The 21,444-nt window shown below is 37.0% G+C and overlaps 2 protein-coding genes across 4 annotated transcripts; both read left to right on the top strand.

The window, feature by feature from the left end:
* The first annotated feature begins 301 nt into the window (after positions 1–301).
* LOC141394968 (chitinase-like protein Idgf1) lies at positions 302–9,060 on the top strand. Of its 2 annotated transcripts, XM_073970203.1 has the most exons (4): positions 302–463; positions 525–1,018; positions 1,082–1,484; positions 9,003–9,060. In XM_073970203.1, exons 2-4 carry the CDS (start codon positions 763–765, stop codon positions 9,052–9,054), a joined length of 711 nt encoding a protein of 236 aa, XP_073826304.1. In that variant the 5' UTR covers positions 302–463; positions 525–762; the 3' UTR covers positions 9,055–9,060. The 2 variants fall into 2 exon arrangements, with proteins under 2 accessions (XP_073826304.1, XP_073826303.1); XM_073970202.1 differs by lacking the exon at positions 9,003–9,060 and having other exon boundaries at positions 1,082–1,910.
* A 147-nt stretch (positions 9,061–9,207) lies between these two features.
* LOC141394967 (chitinase-like protein Idgf1) lies at positions 9,208–21,346 on the top strand. Of its 2 annotated transcripts, XM_073970201.1 has the most exons (5): positions 9,208–9,420; positions 9,501–10,052; positions 10,136–10,753; positions 19,766–20,317; positions 20,409–21,346. In XM_073970201.1, exons 1-5 carry the CDS (start codon positions 9,306–9,308, stop codon positions 21,038–21,040), a joined length of 2,469 nt encoding a protein of 822 aa, XP_073826302.1. In that variant the 5' UTR covers positions 9,208–9,305; the 3' UTR covers positions 21,041–21,346. The 2 variants fall into 2 exon arrangements, with proteins under 2 accessions (XP_073826302.1, XP_073826301.1); XM_073970200.1 differs by lacking the exons at positions 19,766–20,317; positions 20,409–21,346 and having other exon boundaries at positions 9,209–9,420; positions 9,518–10,052; positions 10,136–10,917.
* The last annotated feature ends 98 nt before the right edge of the window (positions 21,347–21,444 follow it).

Genomic DNA, 21,444 nt, shown 5'->3' with positions numbered 1-21,444 from the left:
ATGCGTAAACCATCAGTAAAGAAAATATGGGAAGATATAAAAATGATTCATCTAACAGCCGTTAGAATGCATCAATAGAACATTCTCGAAAAGCTAATAATACTATATTTGCCTTGCTGCCATAGCTACCACTATTAGTTATATTCTTAGTAAGAAATTATTTTCATTGCTGAGATTCATTTATCATCATTTTATCTCAAAATAAAAATCGCCTGATTGTGTGATTCTGCAGCAGTCAATGAAAGCGAAAGTAGTTCATCTGAATTCTCTTATTACATATTGCAAACGAAAGCAATTCAATATTCATTTATTTCTTCGACGATAAAAAACAACGAAATGTTGGAACTGCAGCAATTTATCTTACTCGGAATATTTCTATATTTATTCCAAGTAACATGGGGCCAAGGATTTAATGGCAAAAATTTGGTTTGTTATTTAGACATTGAAATTTCAAAACGAACTAGTAAGTAGGAGAAGTTGAACTAAATGTTTTCAAACATATTTACAACTAAGTTTTATTACAGAATATTTCAATTTCACTTCCAATCATTTGATTAAGACTTTTGATTACTGCAGTCATTTGGTCTATGCATCAGCTCACATAGATGCAAAAACCTATGACATTAACTTACCTGCACAACATAAAATTGCTGGCTTTTTTAAACCAAAAAATGTGAAAAATTTAAAACCCCAATTAAATTGAAATATTTGCAATTTTTGGACAGCAGTCCCTATCACCAAAGTAAATTTATTACACAAGCAATGGAAATTTTGAATTTATATCAGTTTGATGGTTTGGATTTGGCTCTGCCTTTGTCACGCAATAAGACAGAGGAAGAAACAAATTTGGAAGCATTTTTAAATGATATCATTCCAATGGGAAAAGGAGGAAAAGAGGCAAAAACAAATGTGCAATATAGCCATCTTTTTACCAAATTAGTCACCAAACTCAAGGAAGAGTGTGCCAGGAATAAGTTTGATTTAACCATGACTGTGCTACCCAATGTAAATGTAAGCGGTAAGTTTAAATTGAATGATTCACATTAGCCAATACTCAATTACTTTGCATGCAAACTTCTAGATTATTACGATGTTGCAGAAATCCACAAATATTTTAAATTCATAAATCTCTTCGCCTTCGATTTTAATACACCCGAAAGGGATCCCTCAAGGGCAGATTATTCGGCACCGCTTTATTTTAACCCAGAAGAAAAACGCTTGCCCTATGCTAATGCAGATTTTCAAGTAAAATATTGGCTTCAACAAGGATGTCCATCAAAGAAATTGAATTTGGGTATTGCCACTTATGGACGAGCATGGAAATTAACAACCAGCTCGGGTTTATCTGGCAAACCTATAGTTGAAAATACCGACGGCCCAGGAGGTTTTGGCAATAACAGTTTACTTAGTTGGCCATCAATTTGTCAACAATTATCACGTAACTGTCGTAATGGAAGTCCCTTAACGAAGAGAACAAATGATAGGTATGGTAATTATGCATTTTGCCCGGCCAATGCCACCAATGGCATTTGGATTAGTTATGATGGGCCTAAATTTGCCGCCACCAATGTCAGCTATGTCATGCATAAAGAATTGGGTGGTGTGGCCATCTATGATCTGAGTAGAGATGACTTTAAAGGTTCGTGTAGTAATAATGAGTTTCCAATTTTAAAATCAATCCGAGAAAAATTAATTGAGTCCCAACCAAAGCAAGAAATAGTCATCCGAGTTGATCCGCGAAGCTCGAAAGGTCTTATTAAACCTGTGACATTTAATAATCTAATTAATACATGGAAAAAGATATTGAACAATTATTGAACAATATTGATTTCCACATATTTCTTTCTGCTAAATGCAGAAAATTCTTTAAATAAAAATAACATTTTGATTTGGGAAGTAAGGTTGTTTTCTGTGTTATCGGGAGTTTAGGGAATATATGTATGCTGAAAAATGTCAGTGCTATTGGAGACAAGGCCTGTATGGATGTTGGATCTGTATCGAAGTTATTTAACGGACAAATCAAACTCAATCTACAGGAAAACAAGTAAAAAAGTATCAGTCGGCTTGGCCGATAGAGATATACCCTCAGAATGTGTGGATTGAAATACTTTTTTTTTCAAAAAAAAAAACTTATGTATTTAAGGGAGTTTTCAAAATTTTGTGCGTTCATACGACAAAAGTATGGATAGGATTACAGTGCAAAAATTTGCGGGGATAACGATAGATAGGGCTTTTTTATCACACTAGCCTACGAAAAACATAATATCGCTGTAAACAGGGCCACTAGTAAAACCTTCGGTAAAAATGTCCAAAGGATCATCGAACAGACCCTCAACCACACAAAAATAGTGAACATTTGTGTGGGTGGTACCACAAGGATTTGACAATAACCTAAGTTTCAACAATATTTAGAGATCCAAAGTTTGGATCAAATCGGTTGCTACGTCTATGAGAAATCTCGCGGACCATTTTAGCTAATATTTTCGAACTTTTGTGGAGGAGGTGCCGGAAAGTGTGGATCTATAAGCACCACATTCGAATTTCATCTAATATTCGAAGAAATATTATAATATTCAAAGTGTGGACGAACGCAGTATTCGGTTCGAGCTCTCCACCCCTACATATTGTGTCATAGGGGTTTTTACAACTTTCTGGCTGTTTTCTCAAGAAGTATGGACTTGCTCCTGAAAAAAATTTTTCTGCTGTAATTGAGGCAGGGAATGCAAGTTTCTAAAACAAAAATTAAAGCGTTTCGAGAGCAGGTCGCAGGTCTGAACTTTTTCGAAATTTTGTGTGAGAGGTACCCGAAGCAGTGGACCGATTGAGTCCATATTGGCACCTCATCTAAGTCTGGTAGAAAATTCACGATGTGCAAAGTATGGACCAAATGGGTTACTTGCTTTAGGAGTTAGCGTGCGCACAAATTTTCCGAACATTTTTGAACTTTGGTGGGGGATGTACCGGAAGGAGTAGACCGATATAACCCATCTTCGAACTTAAACTACGTTTGGACATAATATTACGAAAGCGAAATTTTGGACCGAATCGGTTGATTTGTTCGAGAGTTATCGTGCGCTCCAGCCAGACAGACGGACAGACATGACTAAATCAACTCCAAATTGTCTGAAACACATTTCTTCCAAACATACTTGGGGTCTAAAACCATTATTTCGAAGAGGCACATTTTGCCCGTATGAAAGTGTATATACCCTGGTTAGCATAAATGCTGAGGGTATAAAAAATCCTAATGACCCAAAAAAACAAGATGATATATGTTGAATATTTTCGATGGAGAAGTATTGTGACCGCTGGGAACCCCAAATGCGAAATAACAGGTAGTTGGGTCAAAAAATGTAGCTAAAATCCTCAAAGTACCTAAAATCGGGAGGTACTGTAATATGGAGGCTATACCGAAACATGGGCAAATGTTGACAATTTCTGGTGTAGAAGTTTTGTGAATGCAGGGAATCTTAAATATAGTTAGTAGATAGTTTGGTTACAAATTGTTGCTAAAATCATCAAATACGAAAATTCGGATGTACCGTTATTTGGTACCTATACCAAAACATGGACCCATCTTACAATCTTCGGTGGATAAGTTTTGTGACCACTAACAACCTCAATTGTCAAATGAAATTGTTAAACATTTTAGCTAAAATCCTAAAAATACCCGAAATCGGGTTATTCTGTTATATGGGGCCTTTAACAAAACATTTACCTATACATGTTGACAATTTTTTGTGAAGAAGGGTGGTGACCACTGGGAATATCAATTGTCACATTACAGCTTGGTTAGTAACAACTTGTAGCTAAAATCCTCAAAAGCCCTGAAATCTTGTGGTACCCTTATGTGGGGACTATTCCAAAACGTGGACCTATGTCCACAACAGACGATCATTACTAGATCGAATTTTACCCTGATCACTAGTGCGATTCTCTAACTACTTTTTTGAGTTACCGACAAAAATCGGTAACATTTAAACGCAAAATTATGAATGAAAATTTCAAATAAAAGTTGACAACACTGTTGCTATCGGTGGAACTTAACGACTACTATTGGTCGCTAACTTACCGAATTACCGAATTTACAAGCATTTTGATTTTACCGATATTTGTCGGTAACTCTAAAAATGGTCGCAAATGATTATTTCAATGGGTTACAAACGGAAAAACAAACTTAAGACACCCTCCATACTATGGTAGAGGGTATAAAAATTAATGTGTATATGTTCCGTATAGTATCAGAAACGGATAAACCTATTATGAAATCTTCAGAAAATGTACAGGGGTGGCCCAGCTGAAACTAGGCTACATATTTCATTAAGTTTCGAAGGAGGAGTGACTGATATAACCTATCTTCGAACTAAAACTAAGTTTGGACAAAATATAACGATCTGTTCGAGAGTTATCGTGCGCTTCAGCCAGCCAGACAGACTGACGGACATTGCTAAATCAATTCCAAATTGTCTGAAACGGATTTCGTCCACAAACACACTTGGATGAGGAAAGTATATACATATATACACGAAGGTATATATCCCCTCGTTCGCATAAATGCTGAGGGAGTGAAAACAAAATGATGCCTCATAAAAATGTACGTTACAAAATTTATGTAAAATAACTAAAATTCATCAGTTACCTTCGCAACAATATGATGATAAAATTAATGAGAAATTAAATGTTACGTCATTTTGTTATACAGTGTGACTCTAAAGCTTTTTTTTCGGTTATATATCTGCTTACAGTGACTCCAAAAATTGTCAACAATACCCATAAATAAAGTTTTTTAAATGATTGTTGTATCTTAGGTATCCCAGCAAACCCATCGTAACGAAATCGGAACCAAATTCGGAAGCTACGTCCGTTGTCTGTTCCGAAATCGTAACGATATCTTAACGAAAGTTGTATGAAGTGGTTGGCATAATTTAGGAACGAAATGTCGGAGCGAAATCGGATCGATTTCGTTCAGAATTCGGAACGAAATCTTTGGAAATTCAGAATACGAATTTTTTCCTCCGAAATTTTGTACAGATTTCTGAACGAGTTCGGTATCGAAGGCAAAAATGTTTCTCTGACGTCTCCTTTTTAAATGGTTTTATTTAGCTCACCCCGTTTGTTTTATTTATTATTTATTTTTGGGTCAAATGTAGTAATTCAAATTTCACCCTCTTCCTGTCAACCGATTAATCTGAAATTTTGTATACACTTTGGATTTTGGTGACAATACAATTATGTTTATTCATTATCATTATAAATTCAAGATGGCCGCCGCTACAAAATGGCGGATAACGTAGGTTTTATCAATCCCATCAATATGGGTATCAAATGAAAGGGCTCAACAAGCAGAATACAATATACTATAAAAACTTGAAATCCAAGATGGCGGCCGCGTAGGTTTTATCAATCCCATCAATATGGGTACCATATGAAAGTGCTCAAGCAGTAGAATACAATGTACTATATAAAATTAAAATCCAAGATGGCGGCCTCTACAAAATGGCGGATAACTTAGGTTTTATCAATCCCATCAACATGGGTATCAAATGAAAGGTCTCTACAAGTAGAATACAATTTACTATGCAAAATTGAAATCTAATATGGCCGCCGCTACCAAATGGCTGATAACAATTTTTATCAATCCCACCAATATGGGTATCAAATAAAAGGGCTTGACAAGAAAAATACAGTGCACTATGCAACCTCAATTAAGATTTAAATTTAGAAATTGAATCTGTAATTTAGGTATCTGATTAATCCAGCCTGAATCCACCACCCAAGTCAAGATTTTTTATCGTGTTGAGGACTTTGTGGCGTTAGGGTGGCTAAAAATGATACGTCGTTAGCCGTACAGCACCCAAGTTAAGGTGAAAGGTTAAAACGCGCCGAGAACTGTATGGTATTAGGGTGGATAAAAATGATATGTCGTTACCGTTTTTCCCTCAAGACTCAGGCGCTTCTTGTTGTACATAGCCTTGCCCCTTTATTGGACCTCTGGGGGGTCGACCGTTTAAATGTCCATTACTCGTGGGAACAAAATGGTAAAAAATATATAAACAAGTAAAAAAGTATCAGTCGGCTTTGCCGACAGAGATATACCCTCAGCCTGTGTACATTGAAACAATTTTTTTTTTCCAAAAAACGCATGTATTTAGGGAGTTTTAAAAATTTTGTGCGTTTGAACTGACAAAAATGTTGATTAGGATTTAATATCAAAAGTTTTGCGGAGGAGATACTAAAAAGAATGGATCTCCATCCACTACATATGGTACCATAGGGGTTTTTTAGACCTTCAGGGATGTTTGCTCAAGAAGTATGAACTTGCCCCTGAAACAACTTTTACCATCGCAATTGAGGCAGCAATGCAAGTTGCTTCAACAAAAATCAAAGTGATTCGAAAGCAGGTCTTAAAGTGAACATGTATCCGAAATTTTGAGTGGGAGGTACCGGATGGAGTGGACAAATATAGTCCATATTTGAACCTGATCTATATCTGGTAGACATATTAGGATGTGTAAAGTATGGACCAATTCGGCCACTCTCTTCAAGGGTTATCGTACGCACAATTTTTCCGAACATTTTTGAACTTTTGTGGGGGAGGTACCTGAAGGAGTGGACAGATATGGCTTATCTTCGAACTTAAACTATGTTTGGACAAAATATTACTAAGGCCAAACTTTGGACCGAATCGGCAGACCTGTTCGAGAGTTATTTTGCCCTCCAACCTCCTCACACGGTGTCATAGGCGTTTTTTGCAACTTTCAGGCTATTTTCTCAGGAAGTATGGACTTGCCCCTGATGAAACTTATACCGTCGTATGGAGGGCAGTGAATACAAGTTGCTAAAGCAAAAATCAAAGCGATTCGAGAGATGTTCCTAAATTGAACTTTTCCAAAATTTTGTGTGGGAGGTACCCGACGGAGTGGACCGATTGAGTCCATATTAAAACCTGATCTAAGTCTGGTACACGCTCCACGATGGGCAAAGTATGGACCAAATCGGTTACACCCTTCAAGAGTTATCGTGCGTACAAATTTTCCGAACATTTTCGAACTTTTGTGGGGGAGGTACCGGAAGGAGTGGACCGATATAGCTCATCTTCGAACTTAAACTAAGTTTGGGCAAAATATTACGAAAGCCAAAATTTGAACCGAATCGGTTCATCCCTTCGAGAGTTATCGTGCGCTCCAGCCAGCCAGACAGACAGACAGACAGACGGACGGACATTGCTCAATCGACTCCAAATTGTCTGAAACACATTTCGTCCAAACATACTTGGGGTCTAAAACCATTATTTCGATGAGGCACATTTTGCCCGTATGAAAGTGTATATACCCTTCATAGCCTAAAGGCTGAGGGTATAAATATACAAACACAAATAAAACAGAAACTGCAACACATCGTAAACGAAGGCTTCAAAAAGCGAAAGAAAAAGTATAAAGCAAAACGAGCTAAAGAAAGTGAAGGTGATAGAAATAGTCGATTACAGAAACGACGGGAACAATTAGCGTCAAAAACATCTGAGCAATATGAGGCCAGGTTAAAAAAGCAACGTCAGCGATATACACAAATGACGGCGTCAGAAACGCCTGAAGAATATGAAGCCAGGTTAACAAAGCAACGTGAGCGGTACACACAGATGATAGCGTCAGAAACGCCTGAAGAATATGAAGCCAGATTAACAAAACAACGGGAGCGATACACACAGATGTGTGTTGCCTTTAATACTATCATGGGCTTCTACAATACATAAAATGCAGGCCAGCACTGTGGATCACGCAGTCGTATACTTAGGTGCGAAACTGTTTGAAGAACCTTGCAATAATGAAGCACTAAATGAATTAAACAGAATCCGAAATAAAAACTAAAAACTAGAAAATAAAAATAGGTAAAAAAACTTTTTAAGTTAAACGGTTTTATGTTAAACATGCATTGCAATGTTTAAGATAAATGTACTAAAAACCAGAAAATACTAAAATAGATACAGTCGTGGGAATTATAAACATATGCATAGACTAAAATAAAACCGTGGGGCACGTCAATTGTCTACAATCGTTGATTAAAATGTTTGTTTTGTAATGTTAGAGCATAATTAGGCAGTTGTTCAACCGACAACGATGGACGTGTGATAAGTAGGGCTAGAATGTGGAAACAAGGTAGCAAGCTCGATTATAAGCGAGTTTTAGGGGTTTGGAATTGGTGAGCGAGTAGTACTTTGTCGATTAAAGACAAACTACGAGCAGTGAAACGATTCCTCGCCAGCAGGCAGTGTGAATGTCCAACGATAAACCAGTTGAAACATCTCTTTTATTTACATGGAGTGTATAACTATTGGAATTTCCATGAGCAAGAAAATAGTAAGTAATTTCCTCACCGTCTGCGGGCCAACTGCCTAACGACGAATTAAACGATTCTTCTATCGCACATTAAGTCGATAATTTGTAGACAATTGACTTGCCCCACGGTTTTATTTTAGTCTAGTCTATGCATATGTTTATAATTCCCACGACTGTATCTATTTTATTATTTTTTGGTTTTTAGTACATTTATCTTAAACATTGCAATGCATGTTTAACATAAAACCGTTTAACTTAAAAAGTTTTTTTTTACCTATTTTTATTTATTGATCAATTTTTTTGTTATGTTTTTATTGGAAGATTGTAATTTCAAACGTATGTAATGATTTTCACTATTGTTATCATTTTCTAGTCATAGTCGAACCATGTAAACGTTGTGTACGAAGATGTTGAGTCTATCAGCACTAGCTACAATTATTATATGTTACATTTATATTTAAAATATTTAAACATTGTATATGCGAATTTTATAACCAAACATTTTGTTTTTGACAACAAATTGAAATGTTGCTTGTTAGATATATACAAAAGGTGGTTGTTGTGCGAAAGGACATTTGTTTCCGACATATCGATCCGAATTCGTACCGAAATCGGAAGAAAAACATTAGCATATTCGAAGGAAAATTTACATCCGTCATTCTCTCCTAGGAATAAGCCATGGCGTAGAGGAAGAGCTAAGTACTTTCAGAAACGAAAATAAAATAAGTATCTCACTCCACTTCAATACAACTCCTGGTGGAGGGTATAAAAAGTTCGGTCCGGCTAAACTTAATGTCTTTCTTGTAAGTTATTGATTACGAAAGCAAGTGATAAGCCAGAATATAGATTTAACCACCAGCCGAGGTGTTATTTTCGACTAGATTGTGTAAATCTCAGATCAGTTAAAGTCAGTCACTATAAATAAACACATCACCATTACAAAACGGGAGCAACCTAGGAAGAATTATAGAAATGCAAATGTTTTTAACAGTTTTGACATTTCTCGCCTTAAGCCACGGCACATGGAGTGAGGCTTCTGAAAAAAGGATTCTTTGTTATTACAATGCACAAAGTTCGCAAAGGAGAGGTAAGGAAAACAAAAAACACATTTCTAAATACGATCATCATTTTTTTTTAATTTTTTTTGTGTTGTTTGTGTTTCCCCAGGTTATGCCACACTTGAGATCGAGACGCTGAAATTTGCCTTAAGAGACTGCAGTCATTTGATGTATGGTTTTGTTGGTCTAACGCGTCGTTCCTACGATATAACCAGTCTAAATGTAGATTTGGATATGGAGCATTTTCGTGAAATAACTAATATGAAAAAACGACATCCCTATTTAAAAGTCTTGCTTAGTTTGGGTGGTGATTATGATAACGATCAAGTTGATCCCCAGAAATATGTTCATTTCCTTGAAGGTGGCAGGCCGTTGTATGACAGTTTCATACAAAGTTCAATAGCAATGGTGAAAAATAACGGTTTTGATGGTCTGGATTTGGCATTTCAATTTCCACGCAATAAACCGCGTAAAGTCCATGGTATCTTGGGGACATATTGGAAGAAATTTAAGAAACTTTTCACTGGTGATTTTGTCGTTGATCCTAAAGCGGCAGTACACAAAGAACAATTTACCGAATTGGCCCAGAGCCTAAGCAGGGAATACAGCAATGCAAATTTATCATTGGGTTTGACAGTGTTGCCGAATGTTAATTCATCATGTAAGTAAAGTGGGAGCTATGCAATTTGCGGGATTTCAGGGCAATTGAATTATATGTCTTTTTTCTTTTCATCTTTCTTCCAGGGTACTTTGACATTCCGAAAATTCACAAGCACTTCGATTATATAAATCTATTTGCTTTCGACTTTCTTACACCTGAACGCAATCCGGATGAAGCTGATTATACAGCACCAATATATTTTAAAGATGGACAAAATCGTTTGCCACACTATAATGTCGATTTTCAAGTGAATTATTGGCTTGAAAATGGTTGCCCAGCCAACAAACTCAACTTGGGTGTTGCCACTTATGGTCGTGCATGGAAAATTGAAAGGGATTCAGGGTTGTCAGGAATGCCAGTTGTGGCATCAACACGGCGACCTGCTGATGCCGGTACTATGTCTCGTCAAGCAGGTCTATTGAGTTGGCCTGAAATATGTAAACAATGGAAAGAGACCAGTGATGATCCCCTTCAAAATGTTGAGGATGATGAACGTAAATATGGCAATTATGCATTCCGACCAGCCGATGAAAACAACGAATATGGTATTTGGATTAGCTATGATGGTCCAGATTTTGCTGAATATAAGGCCGATTATGCCCGACAAAAAGCTTTGGGTGGCATGGCTGTGTATGATTTGAGCTATGATGATTTTCGTGGTTTTTGTGTTGGTTACTTTCCAATATTGCGTTCTGTGTTAAGTATTTATCAATAAATAAGTGCGGTGTAATTGTTGTATTAGGAAGTAGACGACAGAATAGAGATTAACGAAGACATTGTGTTGACGCATTTAGTGTAAATTGAAAATGTATGTATGTATGTATGTAAATAAAATATTATTCATTATTATTTTTGTTGATAATTGTAATGAATGTCAATATCATTGTCTACGTTGATTAGTCCCAATTTACATTGGGCGAGTTTACTTGCAGCAATAGTCATTTTGTAGGAGAGAGAGGTGAGGCATATGGTAACCCTTTGCCTCTCAGCACCCTCTCTCACCTACAAACTGACAATTGCCGCAAGTAAACTCGCCTAATGTAAATTGGGACTTACATTTGAATGAGTTGATATTTAACGTCGTTTCCTTTATTAAATCGGTTATGTAATATATTCGTAGTTTCTTATAGCCCGTTTCCTCGGTACGTCGCACAGTGTTGCCGCTTCCATACAAAAGTGGACAAAAATAAAAGGAGTTGACCTACGTTGATGATTTTTTGCACAAGTACTTATAAGGGCATAGGAATGAAAATTTTCAACTCTGGTCCGTATCGGTTCAAATTTAGATATAGCCCCCATATATATCTCTCCCTGATTTTGCTATAAATCGGTCAATTTTAATTGAATAGCCTTCAAATTTTATTTGTGATATTTTTTTAGGCCCCTGAGTAGTTTCACCGATTTTCATAAAAATCGGTACAGTTTTCTCCGATTTTGCTATAAATCGGTCAATTTTTGGAAAATAGCCTTTAAATTTAACATGGGATGTTTTCTTAAGCCCTTTTTAAGTTTTAAGAAAGAAAAGTTTTAAAAATCGGGTTAGATTTGGATATAGCTCTCGTATACACTCTATTTCATGTAAATAGCACATTTCAAATTGCTTTTTGTTACTTCAGTATAGTCGGTATCCGTGGAATAACCTCGGGAAAGTTTATATATCTTGGCGGTATCTTTCAACAGAAAGTTTGGCTTCGATAAGGTACCGTTATAATTTTATGAAGTATCTTTCAACAGAAAGTTTGGCTTCGATAACGTACCGTTATAATTTTTTTTTAATTTTCTTTCAAAAATCCCAAAAGTTGTACGGTTTAAATTGTTTCATCGGAATCTCACATTTTTTAATAACTTCAGTAAAAATGTTAATTTTGAATGCTACTGTCACAATTCTTTAAAATTGGAATAAATAATAGCTTTTTCAAGTTTAAAACGGTAAAAATGGTTGAACTCCGACTTTAATACCGGGGAAATAAGACCTTATGAAAGCTGTGGACTTTAATTGTCTATAATACGTTAAAAATTTGGCATACATTTACAGTTTCTTCATAGTTTTATAAAAAAAAAAACTAAAGAAACACGAAGGTATGAAGAGAGATGGTGCAAAGTAAACTTGAAATTCAACTGAAAATTGGGTATTTTTGATCGAGAAACTTCAAACTCCTACGATTCCTATTACATAATACGAGGCAATGTTGGCACTAAGATAAGTTAATCATTAAAATATCATTTGATTGTTATTGCTCTGAGCCAACATACTATAAAGAAACAAGTGAGCAAAGGCTATAGTCGGGACGTGGCCGACCATGTGATGCCCTACACCACTGCCCCTGTGCATAAGCTTTTCACTGGTAAACATTTCTTTTAGGGAATATAATCCGACTACAACCAAAAATAATATGCCTCTTTCTCTCTGGGACCCCCATAAGCAACCAAAATTTCGTTACCATCCGATCAAAATAACGACCTGTAGCTTGATTGCAAAAAATGGAAGCATTGGATGCATTACCGACTATTGTGGTATCTCCCTTGTTTGACCACCTTCGCCAACCTGCTTTACACCAATGTAAAGGTAATATTTTCTTCTTCCATTGACAGGCTTTGCCGTTGGAATACAACTACTAGAAGCCAATATATTCACAAAGTATAAAACTTTGAATTTGTGTCCAAATGAGTTTTCCCCATTCCGACCCCTAAATATTATCCGGCTATCACCAAAGTCAATAGGCTTTTTCCTCTGTGGGGCCCCCATCTACCCCCAAAATTTCGTCACTATCCGATCAAAATTCCAACTTGTAGCGTTATTACAAAAAAATTTAAAAATTGGGTATATTACTGAATTTTGCAATATCTCGGTTTGCTCACTTACGCCAACATACTATGCATCAATATAAACGAGATCTTTTCTTCTTCCATTGAGGGGTATTCCTTTTAGAATACTCCAACCGGAAGCGGAGATATCCGCATAAGGAAAAAACCTTGACTTTTCTCCACATAAGCTTTTTGCTTATTCCGACTCCTGAATATTATCCGACCATCACCAAACTAAATAGGCTTCTTCCTATTTGGGACACGCATCAACTCCCAAATTCGTGACGATTCGATCAAAATAGCGACCTGTAGCGTGATTACAAACAAATTGGAAAATGGGATGCATTACCGACTACTGCGATATCTCTGTTGTTTGAGCAGCTACGACAACCTAATTTACATCGTTGTAATGGTGATATTTTCTACTTTCCTTGCAAGGTTTTACTTTAGATATACCTCCTAATGAAACAGAGATATTGACTTTGAAATAAAACGTTGACCTTTCTCCAAATAAGTGTTTGCCCATTCCGACCCCTGAATATTATCCGACCATCATAAAAATCAATAGGCTTGTTTTTCTTTGGGACCCCCATTAACCCCCAAAAATTTTTGACGATCCGATCAAAATTGCGACCTGTAGCGTGATTACAAAAAAATCGGAAAATGGGATGCATTATGGACTATTGCCATATCTCTGCTATGTGCCCATTCCGACCCCTGAAAATTATCAGACCATCATCAAAATCAATAGGCTTCTTTTTCTATGGGACCCCCATCAACTCCCAATAAATTCGTGACGATTCGATCAAAATAGCGACCTGTAGCGTGATTACAAACAAATCGGAAAATGGGATGCATTACCGACTATTGCGATATCTCTGTTGTTTGAGCAGCTACGACAGCCTACTTTACATCGTTGTAAAGGTGATATTTTCTACTTTCCTTGCTAGGTTTTGCTTTTGATATACCTTCTAAAGAAACAGAGATATTGGCTTTGAAATAAAATACTGACTTTTCTCCAAATAAGTGTTTGCCCTTTCCGACCCCTAAATATTATCCGACCATGACCAAAATTAATAGGCTTCTTCATCTGCGAGACCCCCATCAACCCTCAAATTTTCGTGACGATCTGATCAAATTTGCGACCTGTAGCGTGATTTCCAAAAAAATAGAAAAATGGGATGTATAACCGACTATTGCGATATCTCCGTTATTTGGTTACCTACGCCGACCTAGTTTGCATCATTGTAAAGATGGGATCTTCTATTTTCATAGCCAGGCTTTGCTTTTGGAAAGTTTTCAACCAAAGTTGTGATATTCGTCAATATAATTAAAATCGCAAAAATGAAAATTGGGGTCTTATTGCTAGTATTGTGATATCTTCGTTGTTTGATCACCCACGAGCACCTAATTTACATCATTAGAAAGGTGATATTTTCTACTTTCATTGTCAGGTTTTGCTTTTGGTATACCCCATAAAGAAGTTGAGATATTCGCTTTGAAAAACGTTGTCTTTTTATCCATTTTTTGCCCATTCCGATCCCTAAATATTGTCCCACCATCCCCAAAATCAATAGGCTTCTTCCCCTCCGGGACCCCCATCAACATCCAAAATTTCGTGACGATCCGATCAAAATTGCGACCTGTAGCGTGATTACAAGGTTTAGATGGACAGACGGACAGACACCACATAGTGGTGTAGGGTATAAAAACGAGATCCTTATCTTAATGCCAACATTGACCCGTATTATGTAATAGGAGTCGTAGGAATTTGAAGTTTCTCGATCAAAAATACCCAATTTTCAGTTGAATTTTAAGTTTATTTTCATTCCTTCGTGTTTCTGCAATAGGTCGATGTTTTAGTATAGACCCCATAAAATGGTACCACCCGATTTTCGGTTTTTTTGGGAATTTAATCTATATTTTGGACCGAACTAGCTATTATTTGCCATTTAAAGTTCTTAGTAGTCTCAACACTTCTCCACCGAAGATTGTCAACATAGGTCCCACTTTGATGTAGGGCTCATATAAAGGCGCCGCCCGATTGAAGACATTTTTATACCCTACACCACTATGTGGGGAGGGTATTATAAGTTGGTTTTGGCCAAAAAGTTTGTAACGCATCGAAATAATGGTCGTAGACCCATACCTATATATACCAAAATGAATGTCTCGACGAGCTGAGTCGATCTGGCTATGTGTGTCCGTCCGTCAGTCCGTCCGTCCGTCCGTCTGTCCGTCTGTCCATCTAAACCTTGTAATCACGCTACAGGTCGCAATTTTGATCGGATCGTCACGAAATTTTGGATATTGATGGGGGTCCCGGAGGGGAAGAAGCCTATTGATTTTGGTGGTGGTCGGATAATATTTAGGGGTCGGAAAGGGCAAAAAACTTAGGTGGATAAAAAGACAACGTTTTTTTCCAAAGCCAATATCTCAGCTTCTACATGGGGTATACCAAAAGCAAAACCTGACGATGAAAGCAGAAAATATCACCTTTCTAATGATGTAAAATAGGTGCTCGTACGTGATCAAACAACGAAGATATCGCAATAGTAGCAAATAAAACCCCAATTTTCATTTTTGCGATTTTAACTATACTGACAAATATCACAGCTTTGGTTGAAAATTTTCCAAAAGCAAAGCCTAACTATAAAAGTAGAAGATCCCGTCTTTACAATGAAGCAAACTAGGTCGCCGTGGTAACCAAATAACGGAGATATCGCAATAGTCGGTAATACATCCCATTTTTCTATTTTTTTGGAAATCACGCTACAGGTCGCAATTTTGATCGGATCGTCACGAAAATTTGAGGGTTAATGAGGGTCTCACAGATGAAGAAGCATATTGATTTTGGTGATGGTCGGATAATATTTAGGGGTTGGAATGGGCAAACACTTATTTGGAGAAAAGTCAACATTTTATTTCAAAGCCAATATCTCTGTTTCTTTAAGAGGTATATCAAAAGCAAAACCTGGAAAGGAAAGTAGAAAATATCACCTTTACAACGATGTAAAGTAGGTTGTCAAATAGCAATGTTATGGCAATAGTCGGTAATGCATCCCATTTTCCGATTTTTTTTTGTAATCACGCTACAGGTCGCAATTTTGATCGGATGGTCACGACATTTTGGGGTAAATGGGGGTCCCAAAAAGAAAGAAGCCTATTGATTTTGATGATGGTCGGATAATATTCAGGGGTCGGAATGGGCAAACACTTATTTGGAGAAAAGTCAACATTTTATTTCAAAGCCAATATCTCTGTTTCTTTAAGAGGTATATCAAATATAAATTAGGTTGTCATAGGTGGTCAAATAGCAGAGATATGGCAATAGTCGGTAATGCATCCCATTTCCCGATTTGTTTGTAATCACGCTACAGGTCGCAATTTTGATCTGATAGTGACGAATTTTTTGGGAGTTGATGCGGGTCCCACATAGGAAGAAGCCTATTGATTTTGGTGATAGTCGGATAATATTTAGGGGCCGGAATGGGGAAAACTCATTTGGAGACAAATTCAAAGTTTTATTCTTTGTGAATATATTGGCTTCTAGTAGGGGTATTCCAACGGCAAAGCCTGTCAATGGAAGAAGAAAATATTAACTACCTTTACGTTGGTGTAAAGCAGGTTGGCGAAGGTGGTCAAACAAGGGAGATACCACAATAGTCGGTAATGCATCCAATTCTTCCATTTTGTGCAATCAAGCTACAGGTCGTAATTTTGATTGGATGGTCACGAAATTTTGGTTGCTTATAGGGGTCCCAGAGACAAAGAGGCATATTATTTTTGGTGGTAGTCGGTTTATAGTCCATAAAAGAAATGTTTACCAGTGAAAAGCTTATGCACATGGGGTAGTGGTGTAGGGTATCACATGGTCGGCCCCGCCCCGACTATAGCCTTTGCTCACTTGTTATACCCTACACCACTATGTGGGGAGGGTATTATAAGTTGGTTTTGGCCAAAAAGTTTGTAACGCATCGAAATAATGGTCGTAGACCCATACTTATATATATCAAAATGAATGTCTCGACGAGCTGAGTCGATCTGGCTATGTGTGTCCGTCCGTCCGTCCGTCTGTCCGTCTGTCCATCTAAACCTTGTAATCACGCTACAGGTCGCAATTTTGATCGGATCGTCACGAAATTTTGGGTGTTGATGGGGGTCCCAGAGGGGAAGAAGCCTATTGATTTTGGTGATGGTCGGATAATATTTAGGGGTCGGAATGGGCAAAAAACTTATGTGGATAAAAAGACAACGTTTTTTTCCAAAGCGAGTATCTCAGCTTCTATATTGGGTATACCAAAAGCAAAACCTGACAATGAAAGTAAAAAAGATCAACTTTCTAATGATGTAAAGTAGGTTCTTGTAGGTGATCAAACAACGAAGATATCACAATAGTCGCAAATAAACCCCAAATTGTCATGTTTGCGATTTTAATTATAATGACCAATATCACAGCTTTGGCTGGGGACTTTCCAAAAGCAAAGCCTGACTATGAAAGTAGAAGATCCCATCTTTACAATGATGCATACTAGGTCGGCGTAGGTAACCAAATAACGGAGATATCGCAATAGTCGGTAATACGTCCCATTTTTCTATTTTTTGGAAATGACGCTACAGGTCGCAATATTGATCGGATCGTCACGAACATTTCAGGGTTAATGGGGGACTCACAGATGAATAAGCATATTGATTTTGGTGATGGTCGGATAATATTTAGGGGTCGGAATGGGCAAACACTTATTTGGAGAAAAGTCAACATTTTATTTCAAAGCCAATATCTCTGTTTCTTTAAGAGGTACATCAAAAGCAAAACCTGAAAAGGAAAGTAGAAAATATCACCTTTACAACGACGTAAATTAAGTTGTCATAGGTGGTCAAATAGCAGAGATATGGCAATAGTCGATAATGCATCTTATTTCCGATTTTTTTGTAATCACGCCACAGGTCGCAATTTTGATCGGATCGTCATGAAAGTTTAGGGGTTAATGGGGGTCCCACAGAGGAAGAAGCCTACTGATTTTAATGATGGTCGGATAATATTGAAGGGTCGGCATGGGCAAAAACTTATTTGGAGAAAAGGTCTACGTTTTATTTAAAAGCCAATATCTCTGTTTCTTTAAAAGGTGTATCAAAAGCAAGGCAAGGAAAGTAGAAAATATCACGTTTACAACGATGTAAAGTAGGTTGTCGTAGCTGCTCAAACAACAGAGATATCGCAATAGTCGGTAATGCATCCCATTTTCCGATTTGTTTGTAATCACGCCACAGGTCGCAATTTTGATTGGATCGTCATGAAAGTTTAGGGGTTAATGGGGGTCCCACATAGGAAGAAGCCTATTGATTTTGGTGATAGCCGGATAATATTTAGGGATCGGAATGGGGAAAAACTCATTTGGAGACAAATTCAAAGTTTTATTCTTTGTGAATATATTGGTTTCTAGTAGGGATATTCCAACGACAATGCCTGTCAATGGAAGAAGAATATATTACCTTTACATTGTTGTAAAGCAGTTTGGCGAAGGTGGTCAAACAAGGGAGATACCACAATAGTCGGTAATGCATCCAATTCTTAAATTTTTTTGCAATCAAGCTACAGGTCATAATTTTGATCGGATGGTAACGAAATTTTGGTTGCTTATGGGGGTCCCAGAGAGAAAGAGGCATATTATTTTTGGTTGTAGTCGGATTATATTCACTAAAAGAAATGTTTACCAGTGAAAAGCTTATGCACAGGGGTAGTGGTGTAGGGTATCACATGGTCGGCCACGTCCCGACTATAGCCTTTGCTCACTTGTTAAGTATATTTTTTGACCTAATTTACGCATTTTGGGTATCCGTGGTCATAATATATCTCCATCTAAAATCATGGACAAGAAAGAAAACTATGTATCCTATTTTAGTTCAGAATATTTTATGGTGGAGGGTATAAAAAGTCGGTCCGGTTGAACTAAAGGATTTTTTACTTGTTAGAACCCGATTAATGTTTTGCTGCTGATTTTATAATATGCTGAGTATCTGCTATACCGTATACTAAATTCCTAAGTTATCGTATACTTTACGTTGTGCTTGCAGGGTTTTTTGCGAATCAATTTGAAACTTTATGTGAGAGGTACCCGAAGCGGTGGGCCGATACAGGTCATATTCCAATCTGATCTATGTAAGGAAGAAAATTTTCGTTATGCAAGGTTCGAACTATATCAGGTTCTCCCTTTGAGGGCTACCGCGTACCATCTTAGCGGAAAATTTTAACTTTTGAGGAAGAAGTGAACCGAACTGACTCATATCTCAACATGAACAAAGTTTATGTAAAATATTACGAGGCAAAATATTGCCAAATCGGTTGATTGGTTCGAGAGTTATCGTGCGCACAAGCCAGACAGTTGGACAGATTTCGTCTAAACATACATGTGTATCAAGGTGTATGTACCCTCGTTAGTCTGAAGGCTGCGAGAATCCAAAGGGATTTTGCAGGAGTAGTGATGTAGGGGTATCATATGGCCGCCCCCTTCCCAACATCTTATCTTGCTTAATTGTTTTTTATATTTTTTATTTATTGATTGTAAAATACAATGATAAGCCAGAAAATAGAATCAATCACCATTCAAGGTATTATTTACGTTTAGATTGTGTAAATCTCAGATCAGTTAATGTCAGTCACTTTGATTAAACGCATCACCATTACACATCAAAAGCAATCTGGGAAGAATTATAGAAATGCAAATGTTTTTAACAGTTTTAACATTTCTCGCCTTAAGTCATGGCGCTTGGGGTGAGACATCTGAAAAAAGGATTCTTTGTTATTACAATGCACAAAGTTCGCTAAGGCCAGGTAAGGAAGGCAAAATAAATATTTTCTACAACATGATCGATTTTTTTTATTTTTTACGTTGCTTGTGTATCCCCAGGTTATGCCAGACTCGCCATTGAGAAGATTGAATTTGCCTTAAGATACTGCACCCATTTAATGTATGGTTATGTTGGTCTAACGCGTCAATCCTATGAAATAACTAGCCTAAATGTCGATTTGGATAGGGAGCATTTTCGCCAAATAACTGAAATGAAAAACCGCTACACCTATTTAAAAGTCTTCCTTAGTTTGGGTGGGGATTACGATACAGATCAAGTTGATCCCCAGAAATATGTTCATTTCCTAGAAGGTGGCAAGCCGTTGTATGATAGTTTTATACAAAGTTCAATAGCAATGGTGAAAAATAACGGTTTTGATGGTCTGGATTTGGCTTTTCAATTTCCCCGTAACAAACCACGTAAAGTCCATGGTATCTTGGGGACATATTGGAAGAAATTTAAGAAACTTTTCACTGGTGATTTTGTGGTTGATCCTGAAGCGGCAGTACATAAGGAACAATTTACCGAATTTGCCCAGATACTAAATAGGGAATATAAAAATGCAAACTTATCAGTGGGTTTGACAGTGTTGCCGAATGTAAATTCATCATGTAAGTAAAGTGGTGGAGCTAGGCAATTTGGGGTAGGGGTTTCAAGGATATTGAATTATATGTGGAGTTTTTCATTTCATCTTTCTTCCAGGGTACTTTGACATTCCCAAAATTCAACAACAATTCGAATATATCAACCTATTTGCTTTCGACTTTCTTACACCTGAACGCAATCCGGATGAAGCTGATTATACAGCACCAATATATTTTAAAGATGGACAAAATCGTTTGCCACACTATACTGTTGATTTTCAAGTGAATTATTGGCTTGAAAATGGTTGCCCAGCCAACAAACTCAACTTGGGTGTTGCCACTTATGGTCGTGCATGGAAAATGGATAGCGATTCAGGGCTGACAGGAATGCCAGTTGTGCAAGCAACACGGGGACCAGCTGATGCCGGTACTATGTCTCGTCAAGCAGGTCTATTAAGTTGGCCGGAAATATGTAATCTATGGAAAGAAACCGAAAAAGATCCTTTTCAAAATGTTGATGATGTTGAACGTAAATATGGCAATTATGCTTTTAGACCAGCCGGTGACAACAATGAATATGGTACATGGATTAGTTATGATGGTACACATTTTGCGTATTATAAAGCCGATTATGCCCGACAAAAAGGTTTGGGTGGCATGGCTGTGTATGATTTGAGCTATGATGATTTTCGTGGTTTTTGTGTTGGTTTCTTTCCAATATTGCGTTCTGTGTTAAGAATTCATCAATAAATAACTCTTGTGTAATTTTTGTATTAGGAAGGAGGAAACAGAACAGCGATTAACGGAGAAATTGTGTTGACGCATTTAGTGTAAATTGAAAATGTATGTAAATAAAATATTATTCATTATTTTTGTTGATAATTAATTGTCTACGTTGATTACAATTGAATGATTTTATATTTCACGTCATTTCAGTGATTAAATCGATTATGTAGCGTATATTTCCATAGTGTCTAATTTTTGAGTTTTTGTACAAAAACATTTTTTAATAAAAGTAATGAGTAATTTTCCCATTGTTGTCATCCATATGAAAAATTCGGGGTTTTAGTAAATTACTGTAACTTATCACGGTGCGCCTTAACTAATTTTAAATGGAAGATGCTTACACCTGGGAAGTTTTTGCAGATACTGAA

This window comes from Musca autumnalis, unplaced genomic scaffold (genome assembly GCF_047663935.1).
Source record: "Musca autumnalis isolate F117 unplaced genomic scaffold, ASM4766393v1 scaffold_2, whole genome shotgun sequence".
In the NCBI taxonomy this organism is placed as follows: domain Eukaryota; kingdom Metazoa; phylum Arthropoda; class Insecta; order Diptera; family Muscidae; genus Musca; species Musca autumnalis.
The sequence above is the reverse complement of the archived record's forward strand: the minus strand, read 5'-3'. Positions and strand labels throughout refer to the sequence as shown.

Bases quoted from the DNA above. Each gene is read 5' to 3' on its own strand.
- LOC141394968 (XM_073970202.1), top strand. From the start codon at position 763: ATGGAAATTTTGAATTTATATCAGTTTGATGGTTTGGATTTGGCTCTG. The intron at 1,019-1,081 runs GTAAGTTTAAAT...GCAAACTTCTAG, and splicing joins ACCCAATGTAAATGTAAGCG to ATTATTACGATGTTGCAGAA.
- LOC141394967 (XM_073970201.1), top strand. From the start codon at position 9,306: ATGCAAATGTTTTTAACAGTTTTGACATTTCTCGCCTTAAGCCACGGC. The intron at 10,053-10,135 runs GTAAGTAAAGTG...TCTTTCTTCCAG, and splicing joins GCCGAATGTTAATTCATCAT to GGTACTTTGACATTCCGAAA. The intron at 10,754-19,765 runs GTATTTATCAAT...GTGTATCCCCAG, and splicing joins AATATTGCGTTCTGTGTTAA to GTTATGCCAGACTCGCCATT.